The sequence below is a fragment of the Vitis riparia genome, unplaced genomic scaffold, assembly GCF_004353265.1.
Source record: "Vitis riparia cultivar Riparia Gloire de Montpellier isolate 1030 unplaced genomic scaffold, EGFV_Vit.rip_1.0 scaffold540_pilon_pilon, whole genome shotgun sequence".
Lineage (NCBI taxonomy): Eukaryota > Viridiplantae > Streptophyta > Magnoliopsida > Vitales > Vitaceae > Vitis > Vitis riparia.
Window position 1 is genome coordinate 48,687 of NW_023269697.1, and position 23,659 is coordinate 72,345.

General features: G+C 27.1%; 2 protein-coding genes across 3 annotated transcripts; one reads left to right on the forward strand and one right to left on the reverse strand.

The window, feature by feature from the left end:
• Positions 1-6,295: 6,295 nt before the first annotated feature.
• LOC117909997 (glycine-rich protein DC7.1-like) lies at positions 6,296-7,008 on the reverse strand. 2 transcript variants are annotated; one of them, XM_034824043.1, is made up of 2 exons: positions 6,811-7,008; positions 6,296-6,704 (listed from the first exon to the last, which is right to left on the reverse strand). In XM_034824043.1, the coding sequence occupies exons 1-2, from the start codon at positions 6,914-6,916 to the stop codon at positions 6,538-6,540; spliced, it is 273 nt and encodes a 90-aa protein (XP_034679934.1). In that variant the 5' UTR covers positions 6,917-7,008; the 3' UTR covers positions 6,296-6,537. The 2 variants fall into 2 exon arrangements, with proteins under 2 accessions (XP_034679934.1, XP_034679933.1); XM_034824042.1 differs by having other exon boundaries at positions 6,296-6,707; positions 6,811-7,005.
• A 14,542-nt stretch (positions 7,009-21,550) lies between these two features.
• On the forward strand, positions 21,551-22,954 carry LOC117910006. The gene has a single exon (XM_034824058.1). The coding sequence runs from the start codon at positions 21,551-21,553 to the stop codon at positions 22,952-22,954; it is 1,404 nt and encodes a 467-aa protein (XP_034679949.1).
• Positions 22,955-23,659: the final 705 nt, after the last annotated feature.

Here is a 23,659-nt window from a genome sequence, read left to right on the forward strand (position 1 = left end):
AGTAGTAAATAAAATTAATTTATTAATTTTAAAATTTTATTTTATTTATTTATTATTTTTTTTTTTTTACTATTTTTCTTCTCTATTTTCTTTATTATATATTTTCTCTCAAATTTTTCGAGAATTAAAAGGTTAATGGTCCAACAATAGATAAATTACCTATAATTAAGTATCTATCATTTAAATCACCTTTTTTTTGTCCTTTTTTGTCGTAACTCTATATCTATAAAAAAAAATAAAAAAGTAAAAAATAAAAAGATCAAATGAACAATATAATTAATTTACCTACTTATTCTCTGTTCTTTACTCTTATGATTCAAATGTGAATGTCATCATCTTCCTACATTGCGGCTTCATACCACTCAACATGCAACCTGCCAAAATTGATACTTATTATTAAGTCCTATTTGGGAGAGCTTTTCAAAAGCTAAAGCCAGCATTTAAAGGACTGACTTAACTTGGATAAAACTCTTAACTAATTTTTATTTAACTATTTTTCAAAACATAAAATTAACACAATATTAATTAGTTTAGAAATAGCTAAATGTCATCCCAAACAAGGCTTAAACCCTCCTTAACTATAACTATAATTTTAAAATTTTTATAATAACTTTAACGTATTGAAAATATTAATTCCACCTAAAGTAAAATCAAAAGAATTTTAGGAATTTGGAAATTTTCAAGTTTATTATTTATTTAATTTTTTTAATGTTATTTGTAAGTCTTATTTTAATTATGAATTAGACTTATAGCATAAATATGATTAATTTATTATAAAAGTAAATTAGAAAGTGTTCTATGCAATATTTCAAGCCATATATGAACATATACTTAAAAAAATTTAGAGATTGAAATAACGAAAGGAGAGATGGGATTATGCGAAGTAATGAGTGGGTGGATCTGATGAAGTTGTCAACATTAATAGATGAATTTGAATTTAAAGACTCATCGTAGACGACAAATCAAAATGATTAAGCACCATCACCAACATTTGTCTCCTGTAGGGTTGATAAGACCACATGAATTTATGACTTTCTCTCATCACTCTAACCATCTCATCAAATAGTGAATTACTGACATAATAATTTCATGGTCTTTATAGATATTAGGAATGTGATTGATCAAAGAAATAAAGATAATTACAATTTGAACAACTTGGCTTGCTTAAGACTTTTACATGTTGAAATTCAAAAAATATTAAAAAAAAAAGAAATGAAAAGAAAATTTAAGATTTCTTATTATGAATTCTCTTTAAAATAGATACAATATTATTACAATTTAAATAGGTCTAATAAAATAAAATAAAGACTAATTTACTCTTATTTTAAAAATTAATAATAATTTTAATATAATAACTAAATAAATAAATATAGTAACTAAATATATAATTATAATATAGTAACTAAATATATTAATAACGTCTAACATGTCTCACAAACTCAAAATGCAACTGCAAAAAATATTGAAAGTTTTTAACCGAACATAAAAAAAGGTGAAAATAAGTATGACTTGGTAAACAACTTTACAATCATACTATTGAAAAAAATCTCTTAGCAAACAATCGAGCTTTGTACCGTTTAATTGAAGTGTCAAATATCAATATTTGCATGGATATTATTTGTATCATTCACAAAAAAAGACCAATGTGAACAAGCTCAAACACAAAGACATCATGAGACTCAATAGGAATAGAAAAGGCATATGTTAAAAAAAAAAGTACAATAAGACAAAACTAAAACTATGGGAAAGAAAATAAGAAAAAAAAAAAAAGACACAAAACTAAACCATCAAAGAAAGAAAAATAGAAGTCAACATAAAACTTATCAAGGAATGAGGAATCAATAAATAGAGATAGAAGAAGACATAAAATCATAGAAAAATGAGAAATAAAAGAAAAAAAGATTAACAAATTTTGGATTCATTTTCAAAAGACAAAGCCAAAGATAATTTGAATTCATATCCAACAAATAGAATTTGGATTATATCAAACAAATGAATACGAAATCAAATATCAGGATCAAACACGGAAATAATGATATAAACACTCATTATGATATCTCACGATCAAACAGATACGAAAACAATGTATGATATTAAACTCTTTTTCATGAAATTACAAATCAAAAGTCTAATTAAAGATGTGAAGAGGTGGCTCGAACTCATGGCCTCTTGTCAAACTAGGCTTTAATACCACGTTAAAATCTAAAAAAGATTCAAAGAGAAAAGAAAAGAAAATTTAATATTTCTTATTATCAATTCTCTTTAAAATAAATATAAGACAATTACAATTTAAATAAGTCTAATAAAAGAAATTAAAGACTAATTTATCATTATATCTAAAAAGAAAGAACATAATTGTAGTATAATAATTAAATAATAAATATATAATTATAATATAGTAACTAAATATATTAATAACTTCTAATATTAACATGCAATTACATAAACATTCGTAATCTTCCTATTTATGACAACAAATTTTGTTTAAGAGAACAAATTAATGATATATAAACATATGATATTGCCTAAGAAATGTACCAAAAATTTTGGCATAAAAATTGAGAAATAAACCATCCAAAGGCATTCAAACTTTATTTATAATTTGTAAAAAAATAAAATAAAATAAACACTTTTTGAGACTAAGAAACTTAAGAAAAATTACTATCATAGAAAATTAGACAAGAATCAAAACAATCTATATGGCGATCCAAAACGATGCAACAACCACTTTCTACGAGTGGATTTTGACACAAATCGAACAATATGAATTTTCTGTCCTCTTTAATGACTGAAGACTCTTTTGTGAGTCCAAAGGGACTGTCCAGAAAGTCCAGGAGCAGCAAAGCTATACTTCCACCATCCATGACTCCTCAATGTGTTTCCTGCAGTAACTTGGGGCTTTTTTAACTTGTACAGCTATTTTAAAAGATAATTCTTAAAAAACGGTACTTTAAAAAATAATTCTTAAAATATGGTACTTTGAAAAATAATTCTTAAAATATGGTACTTTGAAAAATAATTCCAAATATATGGCATTTTTTGCCACTTTGAAAGGTATTTCCTGAAGAGATACCTTATATATTTTTCATATTAACCATAAATGTTAAAAAAAAAAATGAATTACACTAAAGGTGTCTCTTGAAGAGACACATTTCATAATTCCATAAAATTGAATATATGTTAAAGGTGTTTCTTCAAAAGACATTTTTTCATAATTTTTTTATTAGTCATACACGTTAAAAAAAATTGAATTTATACTAAAGAAATATCATTTCCACGATACCATAAAATCAAATTAATACTAAAGGTGTCTCTAGAAGAGACATCTTTGATAATTTTCATATTAGTTACATAGTGAAAAAAATTGAATTTACATTGAAGGAATCTTTATAATTCCATAAAATTGAATTTATACTAAACGTGTCTTTTGAAAAAACAATTTCCACAATTTTTATATTAGTCACCTATCAAAAAAATTAAATTTATACTAAAAGTGTCTCTTGAACGAATAACCTTTCAATATAAATTTAATTTTATGAAATTGTGGAATGTGTTTTTTAAAAATGTACTTTTAATATAAATTCAATTATTTCAATGAATGACTGATGCAAGAATTATTGAAGGTGTCTTTTCAAGAGACACCTTTAATATAAATTTAATTTTGTAAAATTGTAAAAAATATGTCTTAAGAAGACATTTTTAGTATAAATTCAATTTTTTATTATGCAACTGATATGAAAATTGTGAAAATGTCTATTTAAAAGACACTTTTAATATAAATTTGATTTTGTAAAATTATAAAAGGTGTCTCTTGAAGAGACACTTTTAGGCTATGTTTGGTTCCTGAAAATTTGAGGGAAAATGCGATGGAAAAAAAATACAAAGAAAAAGTAGAAGGAAAGAAAAAGTGAAGGAAAATAAAAAAATAGATTAAACGTTGATAAATAATTTTTTTTGTTACTTCAAACTCATTTTATTTATTTTAACTCATCAATATAAAGATTAAATAATTTAAAAATACATAAGTTTTTAATTAGTTTTAATTATATTTGATTTTCTTTGATATTTTTCATAGGACAACCAAACATCAGAAAATCATTTTCCTTAACATTTTTTTTCTTTCCTTTGTATTTTCCGGGAACCAAACATAGCTTAATGTAAATTCAAATTTTTTAACATGTGTTATTGATATAAAAATTATGGAAGGTGTCTCTTGTTTCTTCAAGAAACACCTTCAATGTAAATTCAATTGTTTTGAACGTGTATCATTTATATAAAAATGATGTAAAGTGTATTTTTAAGAGACATTTTTAAAAGTGACAAAAAAGTATCATAGATTTGAAAATAGTTTTTATTATACTGCATTTTAAAAAATTAATTTTAAATTCACCGTATAATAATAAAAAATCCCCGTAACTTGACGTATCTTACCAGCGCCAAGGAAATGGCCGTCATTGAATGTATTTTTTGTAGCAGTGATTTTTTAACCTAGTAAATTTCCCACTTAGCCAATGGTTGATTGCTAATAACTTGTTGATGGAGGACCACTTCTGTTCTTATCTTGATACTGTAGAATGAGGCTCCAAAGGATAAAAACCAAAGATAGCAACAAAGAAAAAGTTTGGATAAGTTCTACAGTCGTAAAGCTTTTCCTCACGTGGTTTTGCTAGATTTCACTTTCGGGGATTCAATTTTCTATCTTGAAGTACTGGTGGGGACCATATATACACTATATATTAGCAGTAATATTAATAGCTAGCCCTCTCCAACATATTTCAGAAGTCATAGAATCATTAGAATGTATGGATTTCGATCCTTCTAAGAAAAAATGCTATACTATGTCTGTCATATCATTTTAAAGTTCCAAAATCACTCACTTTAATAACGTAGTTGGAAATTGGAATTAGCTAACCATGTCTCATACAGTGCATGTATACGTCCCTCCTCACGTCAACAAGCCGATCCAAAAAAGAACATCCTCAATTGAGAGTGCCACATGGGTGATTTATAATATCTCAAACAAAACTAACAAATTCTTTTTATACCTATACAATTGATCATTGTACTTGCTTCCTATAAATATGACAAGAGATCAATATTTAAATCCTCAGTCTCCAATTGCAAATGTATCTTTTCTAGTTATTGCTTATGGAATATGTAGTGGGGGTAAATAGATGGGGTTCTTTATTTTTTTAGACTAAATTTTTATTTTTAAAATTTCTTTTCAAGAATTAAAAATGAAGTAAAGAAATTTAATCATATAAGGACAAGATGATTTAGGCACAAAACCATCCACAAAGAATGCATTTTGCAATAATTTGGAAAAGTGTTTTTGATCTTTAAAATTTTTATTTTTCAAATATTAGAAACACTATAAATACTTTTAAAAATTATTGTCAAACGTATTCAAAGTCTTCCAACTCAAGAAAAAGACAAACATTCTTAAAATTTAAGATAAAATTTAGGTACATGAGTTCTTGGAAGAACTCTTCTAGTAGGCATATATATATATATATATATATATATATATATAAACTTTTGATCGATTTAGAAATCATATTTTACTAAAAAAAAATACAATTAATATTTAAATTTTAGAAATATTTAAAAAGATATCATATTTTAAGTTTAAAAACAATTTATAAAGACTTTCCATTTGAAATTCTTTCGAAATTGATTTTATTATTGAATCTTATAACCTTACTTAATAGAAGCGTAAATCATAAAAATAAAAATAAAAAAATACATAGAATTCTAAATCAAGATTACGAAACAAAATTATCAACTTAATTTAAATACCTTAATCTACTAACAAATATTACAATAAAACGAGGAATGTTTATGTTTTTATCATAATAATCATGGTTTTGAAAATCAGATTGTGTCCGTCCATTTAACCAATTAGATCGTCGATCAATCATGGTTCCAATCTGATTAAACGGTTAACTGTTACAAGCATTGGATCGGGATCAAATCAAATGAACCGACAGATGCACCATCCAAACCAGTGGACCGACCGGTTTTTAAGAACCGAACGATCTTTTCCTATTCTATAAACCCATCATTTTTCCAACTTTATCTCAAGATTTGGGTCCATGCAACCCACCTTCATCATTTTGCAGCTTTGTTTCATTCCCAAGACTCCTACGTCAGCCACTTAAAATTCGAGCTGGGCATATAAAATGAAACCAGCGACCACTTACCTAATTGTGTTTTTAACCCAATTCCGGGCATGCTACCATAGTAAAAAAAAAAAAAAATCCCCTTTCAAATCCAAATTCCGGGCAATTCCAAGTAAATAATGCAACGTAAAAAGGGTAGGACCCCCAGACAACATTCATCATACTTTATTTAGCACATGAAAAACATAGAGAAATAAAAGATACAAGCCCCGACCTACATATTTAACAACTGCAGCAATGCTGGTCTTAGGGAGTACCCCTTAGCCCACATGCCTTATTGACATACACGTTTTCATAATCTTACATAAAACACACCCTAATCATGCGTAGCCCACATAATTAAGGATTGATTACTCTAATTCTGAGCCCCCTCAGTCTCGTCTTCCACATCCTCACCGGCGCCACCATGACCAGGTTTCCCATGCCCATGTCCTTTTCCGTGCCCGTGCCCGTGCCCGTGCCCGTGTCCGTGTCCGTGTCCGTGTCCATACCCATCGTGCTTCTCATCTTCCACGCTGATCACTTCTGCCATAATTTAAGAAAACAAAATTATCTCTATGTATATGAACATATAATATAACTTGCCATTATTTCTACTGAAAAAGTAGTTGAAAGAAATTTAACTTACGAGTTTCGGCTGTTTCAGCTAGCTCCCGACCTGAAACCTCAGAGGACAGGATGAGAACAACAGCAAAGAGAAGGCCAAGGAGAAGGAAAGTCTTGGAGTAAGCCATCTTTCCTACACAAAAGCAAAGGAGGTGAAAGACTCTCTACTGATAAAGGAAACTCTCAAAGATGTTTCTCTGCTGGATGGATTGCAAGGGCAATACGAACTCGGTATTTATAGACTTTCGTGTGAGTGAGTGTGAGTGCAAGAGGCTGCATACGTAGTTGGGAAGTTCACGTAGCTTCGCTTTCCCATTCAATATATTGTCTCATATGATTAAGATAGAAATCCCAGGGACGTGGCAAATAGGCTAACTTGAACAGCCATTATCTGTAATGGAGAAATTAAATCAGAGGAACCAATTTGTGGAGATACCTTTTTCTCAATGGCACTGCGAAGGATAATAGACTGAAAACTTTTCATGAAAGAAGTCGCAGGAAGCACGCATGCGTTATGTTTTTCTTGATAGGCAAAAGGGACCCACGTATTAGGTTATCGTCTTTAGCACCATCACTGTCTTGTGAACATAGCATGGATTTGAGCTAGGTTCATTAAGTTACTTCTTCGTGACATAAAGAAGACGATTTCCGATTTCAGGCCAACAAATTAACATCTGCCCGATCCCCACATGCCCTATAATGTTGGCCAGATTCTATGTAAGATAAGGACATGTTTGGTACGCATAATGAAGAATGGAAATGGAAATGAATATTTTGTTTTACTACTATTCCCTATTGATAGGAATGAATTTGGTAATTTTAATTTTTATGTTTGCATACATATAAGAATATAAAATTGGAATGATAATTTGGTTATATTTCAATGTTAAATAAAAAAAAAAGAATGAAAATGAAAAAAAAAAAAAAAGAATTATTAATAATATTTGTATATCTGGCTTAAAATAATTCTTTATTTTTATTTATAAAAAAATCTCACATTGTATATTGTTTGAAGTAATTTTTTATTTTCATTTGAAAAAATCCTTAAGAATTTGTTTTTTTTTTTTTTCTAAAGAATCAAAACTTATTTGGGTGCGTGATTTATAAAAAAAAAAAATTGTTTTTAAAAATTTATATCACTATTTGATTGTTATTTTTTAAAAACAATTTTAAAAATAAAATAAAATGGAGAATTATTCTTTCAATTTTTCACTAAAAAAAATGAATTTCAAATCTTTGTATTGAATTTATTAATAAGTTTTATAATTTCAAAAATTATTTAAAACTCAAAAAAAAAAAAAAAATATATATATATATATATATATATATATATATATATATATATATATATATATATATATAATGACTATAAAAAATAATAGACATAATTAATACTATAAATTCTTTAATAAATCTTGTAATTTTAAGAATAATTTGAATTTTAAAAAATTGATTAATTAATTATAGATAAATAAAATAATTTAGAATGTCATCTTCACAATTGGATTATAAATATATGCATATAATAAAAAATTTGGCTCATTTATACCTTAAAAAATTAAATTTTATTTTTTTATATTAATTTAAAATAGAATAGTATTAGAAATTATTAATTTTGAATAACTATTCTTTATTTTTAACAAAATAAATCAATTAATGTTAATATCTATATATTTATAATATTTATAAAAAAATATATATCATTTCTGATTTTATTATTTTATTAATATTCATATTTATTAAAAACTATTTATTTTTTAATTTATTTTTATTTTTATTTTTTAATAAGACATGAATTAAATTTAGTTTACATTATATTATCTTAATTTTAAAAAAAAATTTACAAAATAAAACTAAAAATTTCTTTTCAAAAACAACATATTCAAAAAAAATGTTTAGTTTTTAAATTTTTAAAAAGTATTTTTAAAAATAACTTACATTAAGAAATCAAAATACCTCTATTGGAGAGAATTGAAATCCTACTTATAAGTGAGATTTTATTTCCATTTGAATCACTTTTTGATTCATTCCCATCATAATTTAAATTATTCAAACATGGGAATTAAAGATAAAAATAATTGGATGCTCATCCTCACTCTTCATTTCCACATGTCAAACACATGTCATCCACGGTCCTGACCTATTCATAGCATCTAGCAGCTTGAGCTCATGACGTAGAATCTATTGAATATGCAGATGTATAACGTCATCACTGTCTTAAGAGTTTTTAAAAAAAAAAAAATGGTTTTACCTTGCACTTACTTTCCACCACCTACATCCTCGGGACACAATACCTCGAGTACTCTACTGAATTCATCTCAATCTCTGAGAGGATGTAGGTCCCTTCAACAAACCATAATTATTTTTTAAAAAAAAAAAACCCTTTAAAGCTTTCAAAAATGGTAGGACAAGTTATGACGTTTTCCTAATGATAACATCCAACCCTAAAGCACATTTAGATAAGGTATGTATAGGCTCAAAAGCCTAGAGGGTCGAACACAAAATTTGAAAAAAAATTAAAGTCTCAACTTTTAAAAAATTAATTAAAATATTTTAACTTAATTTTAAAACTTTCCATCTAACTCTAACTTATAAAAAATTTGTCTTTACTTAAATCTTTTCAAATTTACACATAATCATCCGATTAATTAAACGACAGCCTCAAATCTTCAATGAAGAGTAAATCATCGTCTACAAATATCACTATTTAAAAAAAAAAATCATATATCATAATGAAAAGAAACAAAATTATCAACCAAAAAAACAAAGCAAATGTCTTAGCACTATTAATTCAATTCATCCAAACACCCATATCTTTTCCTACTTGAGAAAATGACAAGACCTAATATTTGTACTCAATCATAAGATGTATTTGCAACTCTCGTAGTTTTATACATTAATGTTATCCGGAAGCAAGTCAATAATAAACAAGAAAATAAAATAAATGAAAAAAAAAACTACACTTTAACACAAGATTTAATGACTCAATAATGTATCTACATTCACAAAAAAGAAAAGAAAAGAAATTAATTGATTGTATTTAATTTGAAAAACGCTTTTCTAATTTTTATTTTTTCAAAACAATTTTCACTTTCTATTTTTTATTTTCTTAAAAAATACATTTTGTTTAAGAAAAATGAAATCTGTTTTTAAAAAATAAAATTTGCAAAAAAAAATTTTGATTTTAAGTTTTTATTAAAAATTGTGAAATTAAATATAATTAAAATTTTATATAATTATGATTATTTTTTATGTTATGTGTTATAACATATATACTATAAAGTCACGCTTTCATTGTATTTGTTCATTATTCCTTTTTATTTTCTTTACTATATTATTTTTGTTTTAAAATAATGTAATAAAATATTCTAATAATCTTCTGACTAATCAATTAAAATGAATTAGTTTATATTCAAAAAATATATCAACTTATAAATAATCTCTAATCCAAAAAATAAACCAAATATTTATACATTACTTATTATTTCATGTTTTATTTATATTAATATTTTTATATATACAATATTTATATATATATATATATTTTATATTATGATCAATCCCATAAGGTCTTTTTTATTTTTATTTTCTTTGTTTTGAATATTTTTGAAAATTGTTTTCACCTTTCTTAATAAAATTTTGAAAATAGCAAATTGATGTTTTCATTTTTTTTTTTCCATTTTCTGAATTTAGATTTCTAGAAAACAAAAACCGGTAAAACATTGTCTAAACATATTTTAAAACCTACCTTTTGTTTTCTTTGAAAATAAAAACAGAAATTCGTTGAAACAAACCACCTTACTCTTTCCATTTTTTATATTTGATTTTTCTAGTGTTTTATTATTCCAAAAAATAATATTTTTTTAGTCTTTCCTAGGAATTGAGGAGATAAGTGACCCAACTTATTTGGTGAAAAAACGGAAAAGAGAAACTAAGCAAATTAAGGAAAAGTCATATCATAAATTGAGAGGTGAGAAAGAAAAAAAGTAAAGTACAGTCCAAATGTACGTCGACCTTCAAAAGTTTCTTTGATGGATCAAATCTGATTGATCTCATATGAAATTTGAGGATAATATTTTATTTTAGTTGGGGAATATGGCTACAAAGCTCAATTTCGAAAGTAACGATTAGGTTCGTAGTTTTTGGTAGGGCGATTTATCCCAAAAAAAAATTATTTAATATATTTTTAAGAAAAAAAGTTATAAATATTATGCCATGAAATAAATATGTTTATACTTGTAATATCCACGGGTGATTTTGGTACACGAGTGTTATTTAAATTATATTTTTATTGATGTTGATAAAATAGTGCTGGAGGAAAATGAAATGATCATTGATTCATGAGAATTAAAAAAAAATGTGTATTGAATTTTTAAATTATTGGAGTCTATTTAAAAAATAAAAATATGTTTTAAAGATAATAGTTTCATATTATATATTGCATTTGTATCATAGTTGTGTGAATATAATGAGAAAAGGTTGTGTAAAATGGAAAAAAAAAGTGAGAGGTAAAAAAGAAATGTCATATGAGAGGATAAATTAAGAAAAGAGCAAGATCACTAGTATGAAAAGCACAACAATAGACACGAGAAAAGTCTGAATTGAGAGTATATTTGAATACATACACATATCATTAGGTAAAAGCCCAAGAAGAATGGTTCATTGGGTGTATTCACGTCCATTTGTATTTTTTTTATTAATTATCAAGATATATATATGCTATATATTCGGGTTAAAATAAAATATCTTATTAATATTTTCATGTATTTTTAGTCTTTGATTATTACTTGTTAACCCTGTTGGGTGTAAATTAGATGTGTATTAATTTGGGGAATTTGGATATATGTAATTTAATTATATTTTGATTGGTTGAAAATAAATTATGAGAACATTTGATTTAGAAATGGTTGTATAGACTTTGATAATTATTTGAAATTGAATATTATTAGCACTTAAGAGGTTGTGAAAGCTAATAACACGAAAAAATTCATTTAATTGAACTTTTAATTTAAAGACCATTAAAATTAAATTGTGATTTATTTGAATATTGAAAAAAAAAATACAAGGTATACAAGTTGACTATCAGCTTGGATAGGAGTACGATAACAACGGAGTGAGATTTTTCGGGTACAAGCCCTACAAGTCTTCTATGGCTATAGGCCCTCGTCCCACCTTATTGGTTTGGAATTAAAATAAATAAGTTATGAACAAGTTTGGGTCTCTTTTTTTTAAACGCACGACAAGCTTAAGATTTCCTTCTTTTTTTTTTTAAATGCGGGGTAAGTTCCCATCTCACCCTAATTATATGTAAAATTAATTTCAAAAAATAATTTAATTTAAATTTTTTATTTCCCCGTTTTTAATACATATAAAATAATAAAAATAATTAATTTGCAATAAAATAAGTTATAAAAATTATAATATTTTAATTATTTATAAAATATATTTATTTAATTAAAAAAAATTTAATTTATTTAAAAAAAAAAAAAGACTTTAATCAAGATGGGGTGAGACGAACATGGTAAATTCATATACCCACCCCACTCTATTTTTCTTTTTCTTTTTTTACTAGCACAAGGATGAGAATTATTTTAAATAAGTAGGATGGGATTGAAATTTTCTATATTATGTCACCTATTATTTTTAACTTCTTAATCAATAATAATTTAACACGTAAGTTTTTAAATTCTTCTAAAAAACTGGGTTCTTTCCAAAATTTATTCTCCAAATTCCATTAATTTATTGTTATTATTTTTAAACTAAATTTCTCAAAAATATATTGTTTTTCTATTTATTGTATTAAACCATTATTATTACTAATATTTCCTTTGTTAGCTTACAACTAAATATTATTATTTTTATTAATTTTCAAATTCAATGCATAACCAACCCATTACCCTCTTATCTTCATTACACGCAGAAAGCCTTAAAAATAAAAGAAAGTCTCATGTTTCTTCTCATTATTTATTATTATAATATATTTATATATATAATATTTTCCATGCCTAACTCAACACCTTGGCAACACACGTGTCCTCTAATTTTGTTTTATTTTATTTTTTTAATCCCACGACATTCTACAAAGCCACCTACACGCCTCTCATTATATTTATTTATTTATTTTATTGTTTTTTTCACATGGTACATATATCTACACATTTTCTTTTTCTTTTCTTTTCTTTTTTCCAATCTAAAGCCTCCACAAACAATTTATTTATTTATTTATTAAATTTAAAATTTCTTTTCTTCCATTGATTTTTTATTCATTTTTTTTCTACACAATTGAAATTTTCTAAATTTTCATATTTTCATCATAAATTAATCCACATTCATAAATTTTCAATCTTTTGATCTAAAAATTAATTTGACAAACTATAATCTAGATTGAGATCTTCCAAAAAAATATCTAAAGTGTTTAAAACTAACTAACAAATATAAAATATTAATTTAAGGATTAAAATCTTACATGGAAAATTGATATTCAACCCTAAATCTAAGTTCTTTGATATTTTTTATCTTCATGTAAAAGGGTTATTAAAAAAATCTAATTTATACGTAGGGATTTTAAATAAGAAAAGACATTTTTACCCTTATTAAATTAATTATTTATTTATTTATTTTTAAAATTACGATTTTACTCTTGGGTTTAGGGCATTACATATACTTCTTAGAGTTAGAGTAATTCAATTGATTACATAATAAGTGAGATCTATAACTCAAGGATTATATAGGTAATCTTGATAGATAATAATACTACCTTACTATATTACAAACACCAATTCATGAGCAGTCTACATACAATGGATAGTAAGTCACAAGTCTGAGTTTTGTCTCGTTATTATTTACATAGGGTACTAAAGTGCAGTTGATTCTCTTTAATGGAATATTGAATCAACTTTATCTTTAGATTTTGAGGAAATCAATATTCTTATTGGTCCCAACAATCCCCACTCTAAGCTCATATATCATGGTGGTATGGTTTATGAGGTTTGGATTGACTCTCAATTCACTTTTATGCATAAAAGCATTTTGATAATTATGCAAGGTTGCATAGGGGATAGCAAACAAGTTCTCTAAAATGTGTGAATTGACTAATTAAATAGACATATATAGTTAATTAATCAATTAGGACCCGTTTTAGACTAAATTAAATGACTTAAGCTTTGGTAGGCTCAAGTCACTTAAGCCTAATAAGGAAACCCTATAAATACCCCTTAGGGGCTAGGGTTTTCATCACTTTGGAAAATAGTCGTCTTCTACCTCTAAAGATAAATAGCCTAGGATCCCTCCCTCCCAAAGCCTACACTTTGGAGTGTCAAGGTCGTAATTCGAGTCATTGAGAGGAAAATCTTGGGTGTACAAGACCTTCGAACTGTTTAGGCTTCAACTTCACTGAGCGAAATTTATTTGAAAACGTTTAAATTAAAGGTAAAGTTTTCTGATGACTTTTCTCTAAATCTTAGAATGTTAAAATTTTATTTTTTGCTTCCATTACATAGGATCTAAAGGCCTAGAGTAGTTTACATGCACCTATATGATCCAAGGTACGAGAACAGAAAGATCTAGGGTCCCAATAATAAAAACCTATTTGGTCGTGTTATTTAAAAACAAAATTGTTTTTAAAAATTTATATCACTATTTGGTTGTTGTTCTTTAAAAACAATTTTTAAAAGCGAAATAAAAAAGAAAACTGTTCTTCTGATTTTTTTTCTTTCCTAACAATGAATTTCAAAGTAAGTGAGACTTTGTATTGAATTTATTAATAAGTTTATATATGTGTGTGTGTGTGTGTGTGTGTGTGTGTGTGTTAAATTCTTTAATAAATCTTATCATTTTTAAGAATAATTTGAAATTTAAAAAATTAATTAATTATAGATCAAATAAAATAATTCACAATGTCATAATCAAATAAAATAATTCACAATGTCATCTTCATAATTAAGTAATAAATGCATACATATAATGAAAATTTTAGCTCGTTTATAACTTAAAATTTTAAATTTTGTTTGTTTTTATATTTATTTAAAATAGAATAGTATTAGCAATTATTAATTTTGAATAATTATTCTTTATTTTTAACAAAATAAATTAATTATGCTTTTATAAGATGTTAATATCCATATTTTTATAATATTTATAAAATCATATAAATAGTATTGGAAATTATTAATTTTGAATTATTATTATTTATTTATAACATTTATATTTTTATATTTATAACATTTATAAAAATATGTAATTATGATTTTATTATATTATTAATATTCATATTTTATTAAAAAAATTATTTTGAATTTATTTGTAATCAGAAATTATTTGTATTTTTTAATAAAATTTGAATTATATTTATAGTGTGTTTGACAATGTTTCTATTAAGAAATGTTTTTAGTGAAAGCATTTTCTTTAAAAGTGTTTTTAGGATAATCATCTATCAAGTGTTTGTCTAAAAAAACATTATAAGTAATTTTTCAACCCATTTGGTAGTGATTCCAATAGACACTTTTAACTTTTCTAACACTATAAAATTTTAATCTTTCAAGTATTAAAAAAGATAAAAAAATATTTCATAAAATCACTGTCAAACATACTCTTCAAATTTTTAAAAGTGTTTCCTAAAATTTGTCATACACCTTTTTTTTTTTTCAAAAACACATTTTAGGATTAAAAAAAAAAAAAAAAAAAGGCTTCCTAGAGCCATTGTAAAAAAGACCCTTAATTTATATTATATAAATTGAATCTACAATTTGTATGTTTTACAAAATCAAAATAAAAATTAATTTTAAAAATAACTTATCTAAAAAGATCTTTAATTTTTAAATTTTTGAAAAGTAATTTTAAAAATAAGTTATACTATGGAATTAAAATACCCCTATGTGGACCCCGTATTTTCACGTGCATTCCTACTCGACGGCATGACTAGCTTTTTTATTTGTTTAGTGAAAATTTGATTTTTAGAAAAAGAGTTGAAGTCGTCACTTATTTTAATTTTTTTTTAAATGGAAAAAAAAAAACCCTAAGTATGACTCTGAAGGAAAAACAGGTATGTAGAAAACCAAAGTCGAGTTCGGGTGTCAGGTTACTTATTGGGAAGGTACGGTGGTGAGTCGTAGCACCCCTCTAAGCCCGTATACATACGGCCTCTACTAAACTAATCAAGAGAATTGTGGCAATTAATTAATTAATTATGGATACCAAGAAAAATAATCAATGTACAAATCATGATAAAAATCAATATACACAAAAATAATGATGAAATCTAATTATAAGAATATATGAAATAAATAACAAGAAAATTGTGCAAAAATGATTTATTGAACTAAAAAAATGGTATTAAAAAAATGGTTTTCAAGAAATTTCAAAAGATTTTATAAAAAATGATTTTGAATTAATGATTTCAATTTATTTATTTACAAAAAAGATGTTTCAATTTATTTTCAATTAATGATTTGATTCAATTTCATTTGTATTTAATTTTCAAAAAAGTTATTTGTACTTATTGTATCAAAAAAAATTATTACAAAATTTTAATTTGGCAACAAAAATTATTTTACTTGCTTTTTTTTTAGAAAATAATGAATTTTTACAATTTTATTTACAAAATTATTTTGATTCCTTTTCATTTAAAAAAAATGATTTTTACAAATTATTTAAAATGACATAACTTTATTTGCAAAAGAAATTTTAATTAAAAATAAAAACAAAGATTTAAATCCTCTATTTCTGAAAAACACTTTTAATCCCATTTTAATTAAGGAAAAAGAATTCATTAAAAAAATATTTTTAGACAATTTTATTAAAAATTAATTTTTGGGACAACTTTATTTACAAAATAATTTTGAACAATTTTTATTAAACAAAGAAATTTTTAGACAAACAATTCTTTTAGATTTTTCTAAATGCATTTTTCTGAATTTTTATAAGTAATAAAAAAAAACTTTCTTTTATTAAAAATAATATTTTAAAATTATTGTTTCATCAAAACACATTTACTAAATTATTCCTTCTATTTAAACAAAATTTTCAATTTGTTCAATGTTCAATTCTGTACACACTCAATAAATATATTAGAACGAATATTTACAAGAACTAATAAAAATAAAACCAAATAAAAGTGAGAAATAAAATATGTACCCAAATAAACTTACAACAAGTTCCACATGTCATCAATTCGTACTCAACCAACAAGATTGCAAAGTGGGCTCATGCAAAAACAAAAATAGTACAAATATAAATATCTAGAAATAAATAAACTTCACAATATATGTTCAAGCCCAAATTTAAATTTCAAGTTAATCCAATAAATCTCACCAATTAAAAATGGACTCAAATTGATAAATATAACCCAACAAAAATATTTAATATATCATAGACCCTAATCTAAAATTTCCAAATTAACAACCAAAATATTAACTCTTAACCAAACTCAACCCATGATAAATTAAAATAAATCTCATTAGGCCTCAATTTAATATTTCATAATCCAAACCCAATTTAATATGCAAATTTATATCCACAACCAAAATCAACCTAATTTATATTATTCCCAATTTACAATCAAAATCAAAGACAATTTAATAAGTAAATAATTAATAAATTAGACAAACTCAAAACACCCAAATCGCTACTGCATTAATCAAACAATAATAAATATAATGGTAACAATAATAATAATAATAAAAACAAAACAAAATTAAATTAAAAATAAATTTTTAACTAACATTGGCGGTGGGGGAAAGAAAGAAAATGGGAGGAAAGTGGGAGATGATTGGCGGACGGGAGTGGCCCATTGGAAAATGCGTCTGCATCACACCGTCGGCAATGGTGATGGAGATTGCTAAAAATGGGAAGTGATGTGGAGAAGAAAATGACAAGAGAAAAAAAAACTAATAATAATAAAATGAAGAAAGATTGGGTGGAGTTGTGTGGGAGGAAGAGCAAGCTAAGATGAAGCAAAAAAATGGAGGAAAATAAATGGCCCGACTGGTGTGTGGGTCGTGTGGCAAGTGGCAATGTGTGTGGGAGTTAGGAAGAGAAATAAAAATGAAAGAGAGGAGATGGGGGCGTGTCTGACAGGAAATGGGAGTCGTGGAGTGTGGGGAGTGGGGAGTTGTAGAGAGGAAGGAAAAAAATGGAGAAAATATGGGTGTCGGCCACTTGGGAATCCCAGAAAAAAATGGGGGGAGGGGAAATAGAAAATGCCATGGAAAGAGAAAGAAGCGGGAAGAATAGAGAGGGAAAAAAGGAGTTTACAGCCAAAGTAGTATTTCTTTGGAAAAAAAAAACCCAAACTAATCCAGTTTTCAAACTATTTGCCAAAATACTCTTTTGAATCCACATCAGCAATCCACATCAACAAGCCATCTTCGTCAAACTTGTTTTTTTACTTTGGAAACCCAATTTTTTCCCGAAATCAACAATCCAGAAAGTATTCTCTTTTCTACGGCTCCACCATCTGCGGCTTCATTTTCTCTCCTCACCGGTTGCGGCTCCCACCAGTGGCTCCCACCAGCAGCTCCACCAACAGCTAGGTAAATTTTTTTCGGGTTCATGAGTTTTTTCCCACTCATTTTCCTTAGTTTTCTCACCAACCAAACAGAGGAAAACAAGTTGTTTTGAAAATTTTAAAAATCTCAAGTTGTTTTCAATTTCATAGCTATCCAAAAAACTTGAAAAACCCTTTCCTCCACCTTGTATTCCTCTTATCCTGGAACCCGAAAAACCCTAACCTTTGCCTCATTTTCCTCTCATCTCGGAATCCTGGTAACTGTCGATCTGCCCATGATTCATCTTCATCGTGATCCAAAATATGGATTTCGGATTGGATGAAGATGGGGAAGAGAGAGAGAGACTTGGAGAGGTTAAGGTTTTTTCGGATTGGGGTTTGGAAATGGAGAAAAAAAAATTCTTTTTTCTATAAAAATGGAGTTAATATGTTGGAAATTAACATAGTTACAATGCATCAAGTGGCTATTAATTTTAGAAAAGAATATGTTTCAGTGAGTTACTCAAAATTGGGACAAATGGTCTATTGCTATCTGGCTTTGATTATACCTAGAATAATGATGATGTATTACAGGACAGGGCCACCCCTGATGAATTTGTGACTACAATATCATTTGGTTTATTATTTTCTGTTATCCCTGCACATGAAGTGTAAATTTTTCTTTTTAGCCAATTCTAATCACAAATTGGATGATGATAACTGTTGATGATGTTTTTTCCTTTTAACTTTTCTTGGATAAGTATGTGAAAGATGTTATTATGCCTTGGTTATTAAAATGAGAGTTTACTAACGGAAAGTTGAAGGGTTTGAAATTAAATATGGCCTTTAGCAGGGTGCTTAGGGGAAACCTATGAAATCCCAATATGGAATGGAAATACACTCCTGCTTAATGTAGAGCTTAATGTACTGATCTTTGCTTTACACTGATCAAAGCACGCTCTTCACATTAGTGCTAATTTTTCATATTTTTTGTGGCATATTTTACATGTTCAACTTTCTCAACCATTACTACTAGTAAAATTTCAACAACCTTACAATTACTTGCTCCCGGATAGAAGCTTCAATTCCTCACAAACATGGGCCTGCTATTGCTGGTTATGAGGCAGTAGCTTGCTTGATCTTATTCATCAACTATTTCTAAAAGTACCTTAGTGGCTGTAAGCATGTTTGTTAGAAAACTTACAATACAATGATATAATTCATTTTCCTGATGTAAATCTTATTTATTGCTTGCTTGTATCTCATCTGAAGTGTATTTTATGGTACAAATATAATGCACAATACAATGATACACGTACAACAATACATATGAACAACAAATATTAATATTTGCCTAGTGAGAATCTGGAACTAAAATTGATAGCTAAAAATTCAAAAAGCTTTGTTTTGTGGATTTTGTAAAACACCTATGCATTAAAGTAAAAAATTGGGAAAAATGAGTCATTATTTTTTGTAAGAATCTGCTTCTTCCAGGTTTAATACATATTTATGGGAATCTTCTTGACATAAGACATATGGAAGCAACTTCAAAAAGTTACAAAAAAAGAAAAGTGAAAGCCTCTACACTTCCTAATAAATCCTTAGGGTTATGAGTTATAATTACTTGTTTATTATTAAAATATTTTATCCTCTTATTTATTATAATTACTAGATTTATTGAGAAACCATCATTACAAATGCTTAAGTTTTTCAAATTATTTTTAAATTTGTTTTCATAATTTATTAACTTTATAAAATTGGAAGTGATTATTAAATTTATTTTTGTTTCTTTTCTTCTCTAAAAAAATATATACTTTTTATTATATATATTTTAAAAAAAAATTATTAGGATCAAGGAGATTTGAGTGTGTCATTTTTCAATCATCATTTTTATAAAGATAATACTATTGCGCATATAACAATCTCTTCCCCATTATAGGGCTCCTAGAACTCGAATCATGACCAAACTCTAGGGCTCCTAGAACTCGAATCATTTAATGGCATGTGGAACATTTAATAGCACCTATACAAATGCTAACAACTTTATAAAACTGTAAAAAGACATGTAGAACCTAGGCTGGATCTCTAAACCATGAAAATTGCTTGTAATTATTGGTTAGCTTTTGAATTGTATCATATATTAGAAAATGTATCAAATTCTCAATTATTATAAATTCCTTTTGGTAAAGAATATTGTATAAAGTATTTTCTAAGCTAATTTATTATTGTGATATCATATTTCCTCATAGAATAAGGAAAGTTATTTAGAATATTTTTATAAATATTTTAGGTCATAGAGGGAAAAATCTATAAGATCGAGATAGACTCCTAAAAATTATAAAATATTTGAAGAACTCAATAGTTATAAATAAAATAAAATAAAAACACTAAAACCAAATTTAATATATAGAAAATATTAGTTTTACTTCAAATTTAACTTATTAAATTATAAATTGTAGAAATTTAATTAAATTAAAAAAATTTAAAAATTAACCAGACATAGGCAAAAGTGTATTAACTATTCCGCTTTCTCTTTTTTAATTATTTAAAAGGAAAATATTAAAACATTTATAGTCGTAACTATTAATTATGTTGAATATGTACACATTACATCCATTCTTGAACAAATTTAAAAAAATTTCCCACTTAATTTGGGTAGCTTAAACAAAGACATTTTAATTGTTAATGGAAAAATAACAACCTTTTATTCAATTTTAATGGTAATAAATAATAAGAAAATATTATTAATAAAAAACATTGAATTATTTGGATATTAAGGTGTTATTTGTTATTTGATTATTGTTAATAACATACCCTATTATTGTTATTTGTTATTTCATTACAAATTGATGTTATTAGTAATGTTTTAATTGTGTAATTTTGTGGTTAAAAATGAAATTGATTTGATTTTTTTGGCTTCTTCTATAGGTAAACTATGTCTAATTTATCGATGGCAATAGTTTGTTTTTGTAATGGGAAAATGGTGAGAACACAGACCGATGTTGATTATGTTGGGGATAGAGTTGCGGTTGAACCTATTGATGTGCTTCTTGGGACAACATATGAACAACTGTTGGAAATGATATACTCGGTCACTGACATCAATAAAGAACATTTTCAATTAATACTTAGTTGTAAGTATCCTATGAAAAAAGGGAATAAATTCCAACCTTGCCCAATAAAGAATGATAGTGGTGTAGCTCGAATGTTAGAAATGCATAACAGATTTGGGATGGATGAAGTTGAGTTATTTGTTGAACAAGTACCTATTGACTTACAAATGAATTCACCAATTGGTAATTGCATGCCTTTGTTACTTGGTGAAAATGATGGTACTAGTAATGTTCAAAATCCATTTACTTTTGAGCATAGATCAGAAGAGGATGAGGAAGACGAAGAAGGAAGACAATGTGATGATGACAGTGTAGGAGCCGAGGATGTTCATAATGATGATAATCAAGATAGGGAAGGTAGTTCGCCTTTTTTAGCTGTTCATGAGGCAATTGAAAGAGAACAAATGAGATATGTGGTTGTGGATGGGGAAGGTTGTAACTTGTCAAACAATCCAGATACAGAGGATTTAGATGACCCAATTGAATTATCTCCAATGCAATATCATTTGGCACCATCACCACAGTTTGAAAATGTTGAAAACATTGGTCATGTTATGTCAAGTGAATGGACCCCATGGGGAAACACTCTTATGGGACATCCAACTGGAGAGTTCATAGTTGGACAAATATTTAATTCCAAAGGAGATTTGCAACATTCTGTAAAGATGTACTCTATTAATTCGCATCAAGAGTATATCGTTTTGTCATCCACAAAGAAATTGTTGGTCCTAAGATGCAAGAAAGCTGAACAGTCTCAATGTCCTTGGAGATTACGTGCTACAGTTGTTAAAGGGACATCTTTATTTGAGATCAACAAATATAGTGGCCCACACACATGTGTCAATCCTTGCATGAACCAAGATCATCATCAGTTAGACTCAAACCTGATAGCCGCTCATATAGAGGGAATGATTAAGACACAATTCACACTTTCAGTGGCTGCCATTCAAGCAAGTGTTGTAGAAATATTCGGGTATCATGTCTCATACACTAAGGCTTCGAAAGGCAAGCGTAAAGCATTAACTAATTTGTTTGGTGATTTCTATAAATCATACGCTAATCTGCCACATTTTTTTGGTGCCTTAGAGCAAGCCAATCCACAATGTGTTGTAATTTCTAAAACATTCCCAGGAAATATGCGAAATGAAGAGGTATTTCAACGAGTCTTTTGGGCATTTCATCCTTCCATAGAGGGCTTCAAGCATTGTCGTCCTGTGTTAACTATTGATGGTACACACTTGTATGGGAAGTATAAGGGCACTGTAATGATTGTCATGGGCTGTGATGGAAATAATCAATTGTTTCCTCTTACTTTTGCATTAACTGAGGGTGAAAATGTTGATAGTTGGGGATGGTTTTTGGCATGTATTAGAAATCGAGTAACTCAAAGGAGGGGTCTTTGTGTTATCTCTGATCGTCATCCGGGCATTATGGCTGCGTTTGCTGATGTTTATCTTGGTTGGTCTGAGCCAAATGCATATCATCGAATTTGTATGCACCATCTTGCTAGCAACTTTATGACTCACTTTAAGGACAAATGCTTGAAACAACTTTATGCAGAGCTGCCTTAGAAACTAAAGTAGAAAAATTCAACATGCATATGGAGACAATTGGGAGAATCAATCAAGACGCACTCAGTTGGTTGGAGGCTATTCCCTTTGAGAAATGGGCATTATCACATGATGGAGGTGGACGATATGGCATAATGACTACAAACATGTCAGAAGTGTTCAATAGTGTGCTTAAAGGGGCACGAAGTTTCCCTATCACCACATTTGTTCAATTGACATTCTATCGAGTTAATAGTTACTTTGTTGTAAGAAGAGAACATGGTGCTAGTCGACTTGCTTCAGGTAAACAATACACTCCTTATGTTGATGCTAAGATTAATGCAAATGTTGTTAAGGCAGGTTCTCATGAGGTTGTTTTGTATGATCACTTCCAAGGACTGTTTCATGTGAAGGCCAGTAGGGGTAGTAAAAAGACATCATCTGGTGGAAGAACACATCGTGTTAACCTACGTGAGCATGGATGCACATGTGGCAAAACACTCATATATGGATTCTCATGTAGTCATATTCTAGCGGCATGTCATTTTCGTTCAATTGATTTTAGATCATTTGTTCAACATTATTACACTATACAATCGTACTTTAGCACTTGGCACCACGTTTAACCCCATACACAATGTGTACTAGTGGCCACCATATGTTGGTCCAGTTATTATGCCTGCAGATTCAATGAAACGTGTGTCAGGTGGACGACCTAAATCTACT

Coding starts and splice junctions, on each gene's coding strand:
- LOC117909997 (XM_034824042.1), bottom strand. CDS start 6,916: ATGGCTTACTCCAAGACTTTCCTTCTCCTTGGCCTTCTCTTTGCTGTT. Junction 6,708..6,810: donor AGCTGAAACAGCCGAAACTC/GTAAGTTAAATT, acceptor AAATTATGGCAG/AAGTGATCAGCGTGGAAGAT.
- LOC117910006 (XM_034824058.1), top strand. CDS start 21,551: ATGAATTCACCAATTGGTAATTGCATGCCTTTGTTACTTGGTGAAAAT.